The sequence below is a fragment of the Nomascus leucogenys genome, chromosome 16, assembly GCF_006542625.1.
Source record: "Nomascus leucogenys isolate Asia chromosome 16, Asia_NLE_v1, whole genome shotgun sequence".
In the NCBI taxonomy this organism is placed as follows: Eukaryota; Metazoa; Chordata; class Mammalia; order Primates; family Hylobatidae; genus Nomascus; species Nomascus leucogenys.
The window spans coordinates 21,393,934-21,406,039 of NC_044396.1; the positions used below are offsets into that span (position 1 = coordinate 21,393,934).

At 36.4% G+C, this 12,106-nt stretch overlaps 1 protein-coding gene across 3 annotated transcripts in view; it reads right to left on the reverse strand.

Moving 5' to 3' along the window:
- Positions 1-327: 327 nt before the first annotated feature.
- Positions 328-12,106, reverse strand: part of CPNE3 (copine 3) — a 46,998-nt gene continuing 35,219 nt past the window's right edge. For all 3 annotated transcript variants that reach the window (XM_003268268.3, XM_030794909.1, XM_030794910.1), the window contains 5 exons: positions 10,722-10,776; positions 10,589-10,640; positions 6,844-6,977; positions 5,501-5,737; positions 328-3,545 (listed from right to left, as the gene is read on the reverse strand). In XM_003268268.3, coding sequence (XP_003268316.1) covers positions 3,423-3,545; positions 5,501-5,737; positions 6,844-6,977; positions 10,589-10,640; positions 10,722-10,776 — 601 coding nt within the window. In that variant the 3' untranslated portion in view covers positions 328-3,422. The remainder of the gene's footprint in view (positions 3,546-5,500; positions 5,738-6,843; positions 6,978-10,588; positions 10,641-10,721; positions 10,777-12,106) is intronic.

Sequence of the window (12,106 nt, forward strand, 5' to 3'; positions counted from 1 at the left end):
TCTATAATTACTTGCTCAATGTTTTCTCTCCCCCACTAGACCATTATTTCTACAAAGGCAGCAACAGTGGCTGTCTTGGTCACCACTGGCAAAGTCCTGCCCAATGCCCATGACAAAAGCAATTAAAAAAATTTTTTAAAGTTAGGTGGTTATACTATCCTTCTTGACATGATTGATACCTCAGGCCATTCTAGCTATAAGCTAAGAATCTTTCCTTTACTGTACCCAGAAGAGTATCTTGGACCCACTCAATATCTTTTAAACAAATAAATCCCATAAAATAATATCCCCCAAATTGTTTAATTTAGTAAAATATGAAGTCAAGGCCACCTAAAACACTATATTTTATTTTTAACTTTTCTATTGTTTTGGTCACATGTAAAGAATAAAAATGAAAACAAGACACTACTGTGTCACATCAAGAAATAACTTTATCCAAAAGGAATTTGAATGTAAGATATATTTAGCATCAATTCATATATTAGTAACTTATACATGTATTGTCAAGTATGACATCCATAAAAGCACAAAACAGTTTCTAACACGTTCCACCAAACTTCTGGCGTACTTTATGTGTCATTTCCATGACTACTAACCACACATACAGAGACTAGGGGATACTTAGTGAAGACAGCTTTCCAGGAAGTTTACAAAATTGAAAAAAAAAAAAAAAGTTATGTCAAAATATAGCATAAGTAGCAATGGGGCCCTGAATTTACTTTGGAAAGATTGCTGAAGGCACCAATATAATGAACAGTTGTAAATCCCTGATCAGACTTCAAATTTTTCTGGTCTTCAAATTTCAATTCTAACCACAAGGTTAGGTGACTAGATTAGCTGGTATATTATTTCCTCTGTGCCAGCATCTGTAAGAAATATTACATCTATCCTGGCCACTATCACTCCGATATATATTTGTAACAGATCTGATTATATGAGGTGTGAAAGTAAATATGGGTAATTTTTCTTTAAATACATTTTAAGAACAAATAGCACTTAAATGAATGGTGGCACAACAGGGAAAAGGACTATTTTAATATAAAACAATATTAAATCAGCATGTGATGAGGTTGAGTGCTGAAACTGAAAACTGATAATTTAGAAATTGTAAATGCTTTTATTCAAAACTGTAAAAAGGCACCAATTACTCTAGTTTGCTGGAATCACAGTTCTTATGAATAATAGCATCTACTGATGAACATGATCATGAATTAAATGTTTTTAAATTTTAAAACAATTTTAAAATAGAATAATTCTGATAAAATCAGAATATAAAATAATGAAGACCAAATCCAATTGACAGTGATTAACTGTTATTTGGCTGAAGAAAACCAGGAATGCTCATGACCAGCAGTTCCCAAGTACCTTGTGCAGGTGACTCAGGGGCTGCTGAGGAGCTGGTTAAGGAGAAGGAGGATACACCCAGTGACTGGGACCCTGCCTCAGCATCAAACAGATAAGCTCACTTCTGTCTGTTTTTACTGTACATTGAGAATATGTGTAAGTCATTTTTTAAAAAGGCTTCTTGTGATTAAAAGAGAAAATTCTGAAAACCACAGCAACATATCTATGCTGTTTCCAAGCATACAAAGAGAATTAGAACATCTGAGACAACTATGGCTCCAAACAATCAGAAGAAGGGTTAGTTTTCTTTTCTCCTATTGATAATGTCAAAATGATGTGTCATCTATTGAGCCATACTATGGAGTAGCAGGCTACTAGTTAGGTGCCTTCCCCAGTTAACAGCACATATCCAAAGGACAGCTAGCCAACTGGGAAGGTGGTAGGTAAATGCCCACCTGGGCTAGGCAACCACCACAGCAAGCAGGTCCCCTCTCAGCCTGGCCTTGGCAATGAGCTGCTTCTGAGAAGCCACAGCTATCTGTGGTTGAGAGCTCACTCCCTTGAGGCATTGCAGAGAACAACAGACATGGGCTGTGGGGCAGCTTTTCAATAAAACTAAGAGACACATCAACGTGGCACTGGATGCGTCCACTTAAGGATCTATGATAAACATGCAATTTCAAAAGGTAAATTATTAAAGATAATTGGCCAATATAGAGATATACATAGTTTTTAGCACACAGGCCCTCAATAAAATATTACTGGATCTATTCTGAAAATGTAATACGCTAAGTAATACGCTGTAAAAGGTAAAAGTCAGGAAAAGAAATTCAACTCTTAAAAAAAAAAAGCACATAAAATCCACTCTATCTTAATGCAGCAGTTGGAAAAGTTTTCTTTTTTCTTTACTTTTTCTAAGTTGCAGTAGGTTTTATACCTAATAAAGTATGTTCTAGACATAGGAAATATCACATTATTAAATTGTAAAATGCAATTTTGATTAACAGATAACTGGTATCATGAGTTTAAAAATCAGATGAAAATGGTACTTAAAAAAAGGAGAAAATGAATAAGTGGATCTGTACAAATCAGTGTATGGGAGCTTAGCAAGGAAAGTATAAGATTTTTTTTTTAGTAAGTAGGTTTTCATTAGTTAGAAGGAAATGGAATTCTGAATTTCATCTTATATGTTTGGTCCTCTTATCTTTTCTGGACAAAACAGTCCTAACCATTTTAACAAATCTCAATTAAAGTAATCTAATAATGCAGAATTCAGGACAACCTACCATCTGTGCATCTACAATATCCAGAAAGTCATGCTCAGTTAATGAAAAAAAAAGCCAAATCTGACCATGTTTACAGTTTTCCATAATAAAATAAAATATATAGAAAGGCAAATAAAAATGGCTTACTTACATGAGGTTATTTTTACTTGTTGATTGTACATTTAAAAAACTGAGTATGTGCCTTTTCCTGCTCATTCAGTACTTTTCATAAAGTCCCAAGTTGAGTGCATGCTGTTTTGTAAACCATAGTGTCTAAACTGTAGCAAAAATCAGATGCACAGAAAGGTTATTTTCACCTTGCAGAAAAGCACTGTATACAGAGTTACAGGAACAAATTTGATATCATATAATTTAAGAAGCTCTCATAATCAGGTATGGACATTGGCTTATACAACATACACTGTGAATCAGGCACAGCAACCTGCAAACCACATCATCCCAACAGTTTTCCATTTTTCCTATTGACAAACACTTAAAAACAGCATTTTCATCATATGCAAGTAAACAAAAACAACAACAAAATAAGCTTTCCCCACACTAATTTCTAATCCAAAGAGCTTTACTGCAATGAATGTAAATCGCTATCAATCACTGAATTGATTGGGCAAAGATGGACTTGGCACTGTCCCCCCAAAAGAACCTAGAAAGAATGCTTTAAACAGATATAATCCATAGAGAAAGAGATTTACATCATAAATGCTGGGGGTAAAAAGTACATAGAATGACAGATACATGATTTGGGGTGAGAGATGGCATTGCTCCACATAACACAAAAGAATTCTGTTGAAGTGGTCACTGCTTCTGTTGTTTCGTGGCTGGGTTCTTGGGAGGAAGGAGTTTGTATGTATTGAAGTAGCCCACCACCTGCTGGGGAATCTCTGCCAAGACACACTGAGCAAGTGCTTCTTTTGGAGCCTTGTGAAAAACAAAATCAAAGTGACTTTATTAGCAACTGAATTTTCCTGGCTTTTTCATAAAAGACTAGGGATACTTCAGCAGCCACTAAAGTGAAGCAATTCTAATTCATAGGCCTGTACCTTTTCTTAGGAACAGTCCATGAAATATGGAACGAGCTAACTAGCCAATGTTACTTATGACTGCTATTACTATCCCTGCTAACATTTGTCAAGTCCTTTTTTGGTGTCAGCATTCTAACATTTGATGATTTTGTTGTTGTTTTATAACTTTTAAATGTGGTCTTTCACTTACTTGGTATTAATTTTTTTTACTTTTTTTTACAACAATTATAGATTCATAGGAAGTTGCAAAAACAATAAAGAAAGGTACCATATACCCTTCACCCAGATTCCTCCAAAGGTCACATCTTGCATAACTATAATATATTATCAAACTATAATATATTACCAAAACCAGGCAGCTGACATTGATACAGTTCACAGAACTTACTGTGATTTCTAGTTTTACATGTACTCATTTGTGTGTGTGTGTGTGTGTGTGTGTTTCTGTATAATTCTATGCAATTTTGTCATCTGGGTAGATCTGTTTTACCACCACAACAATCGAGATACAGAACTGCCTCAACACCACAAAGATCCCTACCTAACATTACTACTTTATAATCACAACACTCCACTTCCTCCCCTCCCATTGCTGGTGGGAATGTTAAATGATATAGCCACTTTAGAAGAGTTTAACAACTGCTTTAAAAATTAAACATGCAACTACAATATAACCCAGCAACTGTAGTCCTAGGTATTTATCCCAGAGGAATAAAAACTTATGTTTGCACACAAACCCATGCATAGGCTGGGTGTGGTGGCACAAGCCTGTAATCCCAGCACTTAGGGAGGCCGAGGCAGGTGGATCACTTGAGGTCAGGAGTTTTAGACCAGCCTGGCCAACATGGTAAAACCCTGTCTCTACTAAAAAATCTAAAAAAAAAATTGCCAGGCATAGTGGTGCACACCTGTAATCCCAGCTACTCGGGAGGCTGAGGCACGAGAATCACTTTAACCCAGGAGGCAGAGGTTGCAGTACTGTACTCCAGCCTGGGTGACAGAGCAAGACTCTGTCTCAAAACAAAAACAAAACAAACAAACAACAACAACAACAACAAAAACCCATGCGTAAATGTTTATAGTAGCCTTATGTATCAGAGAGAAAAACAGGCAACAGCCAGATGTCCTTTTGTGGGGTAACGGTCACACAAATGGTGGTGCATCCATACCATGGAATATGACTCAGCAATAAAAAGGAGTACTTGCAAAAACTTGATGATTCTCGAGAGAGTGATGCTAAGTAGAAAAAAAGCCAATCCCAAAAGGTTGCATATTGTACGATTCCATTTATATGATATTCTTGAAATGATAAAATTATAGAAATGAAGAGTGTATTAGTAAGTGGTTTCCAAGGTTAAGGAAGGGCTAGAAGTAGGAAGAAGGGGATGTGGCTATAAAAAGGCAACAAGAGGGATCCTTGTGATGCATCTTGATTATACCACTGTAAGTATCCTGGTTGTGATTCTGTACTATAGCTCTGCAATACGTTACCACTGGAGTAAACTGGTTAAAATAGTGTTCTAAGAGATATTCATCAAACTAAACTTCCAGCTTGAGGGGGATTTGGCATACAGTTACATAAGAGTTTTTTCCTGTTGTTACAAAGGTAAAGATAAAATACTTGAGAGAGTCACAATACTATTTTAAGACAATTTATCATATAGCCTGCAAGAAGCACATAATGTACATCCTGAAGCAACACTGCCAAACCAAATCAGAGCTCTCAAATGGACAAAGGACAGTGTTCACACATCCTCTAACCCCGCACACCTACTCAACTGCCTGGTTGTAGATGGGCAAAGGTCTGTGTTCAGTCACTTCAGTGTTTGAGTAGGGAGGAGTGGTACTCACATTCTGGAATTGTCTGAAAGGCACAAACTGGACAATATCTCTGATGGCCACGTCGCCCGATGGGGAGCGGAGACTTCCACCATCACCATCCAGAAACTCCATGGCGCTAAAGTCAGCACCTCCAACTCCAACAATTATGATGGACATAGGCAGCCTGGAGGCATTAACTATAGCTTGTCTGGTTTCATCAAGGTCTGTGATCACACCATCAGTAATAATCAAAAGCACAAAATATTGCTGCCAGAAAAAGAAAACATGTCCCCTGAGCAAGTCAAGCAACGGCTAATGGCATCTCTGGCTTGATGAGTCATCCAGTCTTTCTTGTTCATTTTCCTTGCCAGTCTCTACCCTAGCTACTACCACATAAAATATTCTAAGCTTCTCTGATGACAAGGAAATTGACTCTTACAAAAACTGCAGGTTCATTAAAAGTGCAGCAGACCACAAAATAGGGTTGGCAAAATATATGGAAGCAGGACATCTAAATGTCAAAGATTAACCTTTCAGTAAGGCTAGGAATAAACAGTTTAACTCAAGTATTAAATATGTCAAAGTATCTATCAAGGAGGCAAGTGGAAACTTCATTCTCAGAAGATCAAATAAACACAAAAATTATTAGAATTAGAATACTAGAATACAAAAATTTTAGAAACTAAAATACAAAAAAAAAATAGATATGGTTTAAGTGATGAAATCATCCCCCAGATTGTGTCACCTAAGATAAACCTTTTCAGAGAGCAGTAAAATGTTACATCAAGTAGTGACTCCATCTTTTGGGCCATTTAAGTCTAGAATAGGAATAAGATTTACAATATTAGTTAACATATGTTGAGTGTTTACTCTGACCCAGGCATTGTGCACTTTATATGAATTATCTAACCTTTTCAACAACAGTTTGAGGTAGTTTCCCCTAACTTACTTCTGAATATGCTGAAGCTAAGAGAAATTTGGTATCCACGGTCCAATAGGTAATGGTTAGCTCATTCAAATATCTTTAGTACAACAAGAAATCTTGCATCTGATGTGGTAAGTTTCCTTAAGCTTAATTTGTTATGTCTACTTCAAAAAGGTAGATGCTAGGCATTTTTTTTTTGGTAGAACCTATCTAAGAAAGTTAATTCCAAGGATAAAAGACTCATGAATGCCAAGTGTTGTTTTGTTGTTGTCTTATTTTTAATGATCACTAGTATAACAACAACCAAGGTTACTCCCAAACCAAGAATGACTATGTTATTGTATCTTGCCCTGACTTTGTATTATGACAAACCAAAAACATAGAAAAACGGCACCAGGAGCTGCTACCAATCCACATTCTTCCCATTCCCTGGCCATAAAGCACTTACAGAAGCTGTCTGCTGTTGTGTGGCTGCAGCAGCAAACCTGGCCACGTGATTTATGATTGGAGAAAAATTAGTTGGTCCATAGAGTTTTATCTGAGGAAGACAAGACCGATACGCCTCTATGATGCCTTGGATTCCTAGAACAAACAAACAAACAAAAAACAGTATTAAAAATTCTCAAGCACAATGTGTTTACTCACAATACTGGCTAATTTGATTATATGTATCAACATATAGTGCTTTAAATAGTCAAAAGTTCTATAAGCAGGAGTTCCTCTAAGCTATGTATTACATAACTCCATAGGTATGATCCATTGCAAAAACCTATAAGCTCTGTCATCCCCCAGTAGAAGGGATTTACTTTCATCTCAGTCAAATTACTCATTAGTCTATGGTAGAACTGTTACATTTGTGCTTAATTTTTAATACATGTTGGGAATGTGGCTCTGATAGAAAACCAAGAAAAAGGTTCCACATCATACAACTGATGATGAAAGGTATAAAATGAAAAATCATTTGCATATGTGGCCAGAGGTTCTACAAAAATACCAGATGGCGATAAACCTAATATTAATTCTAGTTAATTGACACGTGTTTATTCAATAAGTTAAAGGTTAATCATTGTATCACAGACTGCATTAGTTCCAAATATTCACTTCCAGGTTATTTATCCATTGTGCTGCAGAAGCACTGTGTTTGTTTAGGGGTACTACCCCTAGACCTGCTGGTGCATTTTATAATAGAAAATTGGACAGGACCACTTGATTAGCTTTGACCAATGCATGGGACACCCATGCCTAAGCAGATGTCTTAAGAACTACTGCCTGTTTTTTCCAGCTCTCTTGCTCCTTTCCTCTGCCATAGGAGCAGTACATCCCAGATAAGGCTTTTCCTTCAGCCTGAGTCCCAATATAAGAAACATGGAGAGAACTACAGTCTAGCTGCATGTAAAATGAACAAGAAATAAACTGTTGTCATTAAAGCCACTGAGACTTAGAGAGTGTTTATTACAACAGCACAACCCAGTGAAAGTTGACTGACATTGCTGGTCAAAGCACTACTGATGAAACTTGTATCCCACACAAGCACCTGTTGAATGTGCCCTTAATATCACAGCATTTAGGATGCAGATAGGATAACAGAAATTCTAAAGAAGTTCCAACAATTCTTGCTGAGATCATCACAGATACTTGCCACAAAAAAAAAAAACTTAATGTAAATCAAAACAGGTCTGTTGATTTTAAAATGTCTAATAGAACACAGATCAATGAAAAAGAGAAGCATATACAGTCATGTGTCACTTACCAATGGGGATAAATTCTGAGAAATGCATCGTTAGGCGATTTCATCATTGTATGAACATCATAGAGTATACTTACACAAACCTAGATGGTATAGCCTATTACTCCTAGGTTAAAAACCTGTACTGCATATTGCTATACTGAATAATGTAGGCAATTATAGCAACTGTACCTTTTCTATGTCTTTACAGTAAAAATAAAATATTAAAATCTTATGGGCCTACTGTCACATATGTGGTCTGTCCTTGACTAAAATGTCATTTTTAGTGCATGACCATACTTGGCTTGAAAGCTTCAGGAAAGCAACTCTCTTCTCTTAAAATGTAAGAGTTCCAATAAACTCCTCTTAGTTTCTTTGAACTTAGGAACAGGTAGTCTTATGAACAACCTTTGAGAACATAACTAATTCATATGCAGGGGTGATTTTACATGAATAAGGTCCATGTAGCTAGTAGTCAGTCCAGTAGTAACAAAGGTATAAATAATTCATTTAGGGCTGGGTACGGTGGCTCATGCCTATAATCTCAGCACTTTGGGAGGCAGAGGCAGGTAGATCACATGAGGTCAGCAGTTCTAGACCAGCCTGGCCAACATGGTGAAACCCCGTCTCTATTAAAAATACAAAAATTAGCCGAGCGTGGTGGCAGGCGCCTGTAATCCCAGCTACTTGGTGGAGGGGGCCGTGACAGAGAATTGCTTGAACCCGGGAGGTGGAGGTTGCAGTGAGCCGAGATCGTGCTATTGCACTCCAGCCTGGGGGACAAGAGCAAGACTTCATCTCAAAAAATAAATAAATAAATAAAAATAATAATAACAATAATAATTTGTTCACAAATATCAAGAGCCTTCAATTCCTTAATTAAAATTGAATTATGCCAAAACCCTTTCTATGCATCAAAGTAACAAGTTATTTCTAAGACATATTATTTCTAACACAACTAGATTCAATGATTAGTTAGGAAAACGGGATTAAACTTCCTTGCCTTAAAATAAGGCTCTGAGCTTTTTGCTGTATAGTATCTCCTTTGTTTAAAACCAAAGTGATGCTTTTTCCAGAGTGTAAACCACTTGGTGAACAGCTCAAGGATGGGCTTACATTACTCACAGAGTGACTGAACTTCTAAAATGAATTATCATATGATATGTCATCCATATTCATTTACAATAAATGAAAGCTAATTACAACAAATTCTAAAGATTATTCCACTTTCATTATAAACATGAGCGTATTTCTTAAAAAGAATAACATTCCCAGTTTCAAATGGCTAGGGAATAAAAGAGGTCACAACCAGTCACTGAAAGTGCCTCAAAGAACACTGAAGTAGTATGGAAAAAGTGTTCTGGGGAAAAGAACAAAACCATATTGCAAACTGCCCCCACAAAAATTGTTCATGCTCTTCCACCTTATGAATATTGTTTAGAAAGAAAAGGAAAAAACATTTTTTTCTGTTAGAAAGCTATACATTTGTAATTGTCAAAAGGACCCTTTGCAGAAAATTAGAGTATTGTCTAGAATTTTAAATTATGCCTCTGCTCCCACACCTACCTTGCCTTCTCCAAACTCATATATATTTTAGTGGAAACTCGTATATATTTTAGTCTCATATGTAATTTAGTGGAAGAGCTGGCATTTCTGATTGATTGCTCAATGTGGTAAAAAAAAGAAGCAACACTTGGATACTTGAGGTATAAGGAAAAAAGTAAAACGTGGCTGGGCATGGTGGCTCATGCCTCTAATCCCAGTACTTTGGGAGGCCAAGGCAGAAGGCAGGAAGATAGCATGAGGTCAAGAGTTCAAGACCAGCCTGGCCAACATAGCGAGACCTTGTCTCTATTTTTTTTAAATAAATAAAAGAAAAAGTGAAATGAAAGACAAATATCTGCCTCCTGCTCTCTACACAGAGGAAAGCTGCTATAGAAGCTCAATTCTTTGTTCCTTTTGCCCATCCCAGCTACTTACAGAATACTGTGTGAGCAACAAGTATTAGATGCTGGATACTTTTCTCTTCGTAGAGAGTGACTACTACTCTGAAAAAAGCTTCAAAAGGTCTGTATATTAAATTACTCATTTTATTGAAGGTTTGTTTTTAAATAAATTTATATGTGAAAACACTTTTAATATATGATATTTTTAATGATCTACTCCAAAGATTGAGAATGTTTTTGTCCTATTAAAGTTCTTAAGGTAGGAGGATTTAGCTTACCACCTTCATCATCATAATACTGATTTGCCCCATAATTACCATTACCACCCTAACCACCAACCTGGTGCAATTCTTCTACCTTATACAACAGAAAGTTAAATATGTAAGAAAATGAAACCTAGAGATGAAATTTGAGTAGTTTTAATCACAAGAACAAAAACAAAGAACAAAGAACAAAGAACAAAACAACAAAGACTAGTGAGCCTTTCCATTTGAAGTCTTCATGTTTATTTTTTAACTTACCATTGCAGTAGGGATTGGATGGGTTGAAGTTCATTGGAAATTCATGTGATACCTGTCAAAGATGGACAAAGGACTGATGAGGGCTGGGCTGCTTTTCTAGGAGGCAAAGCTTTAAAATGAGATTTCCTCTTACCTGCCACTGAGGAGGTATCTGAGCTCCAAAACCAAAAGCTGGAAACATCTTATCACTAAAAAGAAAAAAATGTTTAATAAAATACTGTTTTTTCCAAAATAAAAAGAGCTTTATCTTTGCTCATGATAAAATCAATATGAGCTCATTTCAAAAACAATTTTTCAAAATCTTAGAAAAGTATGAAGATAAAACAAAGATTACCTATATTAACTGCCAAAGAGAATCAATGTTAATATTTGACAACTCTCATCCTAAATATTTTTCTGTGCACTGAGGAAGAAAAATGTTTCTCTCTACAGATTTTGTAGAAATGGAGTTTACATGCATGTTTTATAACCTACTCTGTTCTACTTAAATCTTGTGTATCATTTCAGTGATCAAATGAGTAAATAAATACATGAAGCCCTGAAAACCACAATTCTTTTTTTACTAATTGATAGCAAACTCATTTGTAGCAAAACCTGACCTCAGATGATCAGAGGTTATTGGTAGCTTTTATTTATGCCACTTAATACAAACATTCATACATTAGGGAGAGGGACAGTGGAACAAATATATAACATCACGTGAACAGCCACTGAGTATCCCACAAAATGGATATCCTCCCACAGATGTCTGATAGCCCATGTTCTGCCATTATAAAACACCATAATGAATATAATTTTTCTACGAGGAATATTCCTTTCATATTTATTCTTAACAGTTAGTTTTGCACTGAAGATAGAGCCTATGCCATGTCAGAAATATTTCTCCCAGGCTGAGGTGGGAGGATCGCTTGGGTCCAGGAAGTGGAGGCTGCAGTGAACCGTGACTGCACCACTGTACTCCAGCCTGGGTGACAGAGCGAGACCCTCTCTCAAAAGAAAGAAAGATACATTTTTCCCCAGTTTGTAGTCTGTCTTCAACTTTGTTTAAAGCATCTTTCTTTTCATAGTTTTTAATATTAATGAATGTGAACACAAAAAAGTTGCATGATTTTTGCCTTTCCTCACTACAAGATTATAAACAATTCACATATACTTTCTTCTAAAACTTTAAAGTTTGCTTTTGATATTAAACTTCTAATTCATCTGGAAAGTGTTTTGAAGTAGGATATAAGCAGGAATTGCTACTCTCTGGCAATATCCATTCTCTCCTTTAATAATAGAACACCTGAGCTAGAGACTGCTCTTCCTAGCTTCTCTGGGCTGGATGTGATCAGGTGGCTGGGATCTAGAGACAGAGACATGAGTAGAAGTGATTTGCCAGCCACTTCTGAATCACGCCCCTAAAAGGGAATGCACATTCACTCACTGGTCCCTTTCTTCTCTTCCCCCTGGCTGGAGAAGATGAGAACCAGAGCTATGGACCCCTGGAGGGAAGCTGTGAATTGAGAATAGCAGAAC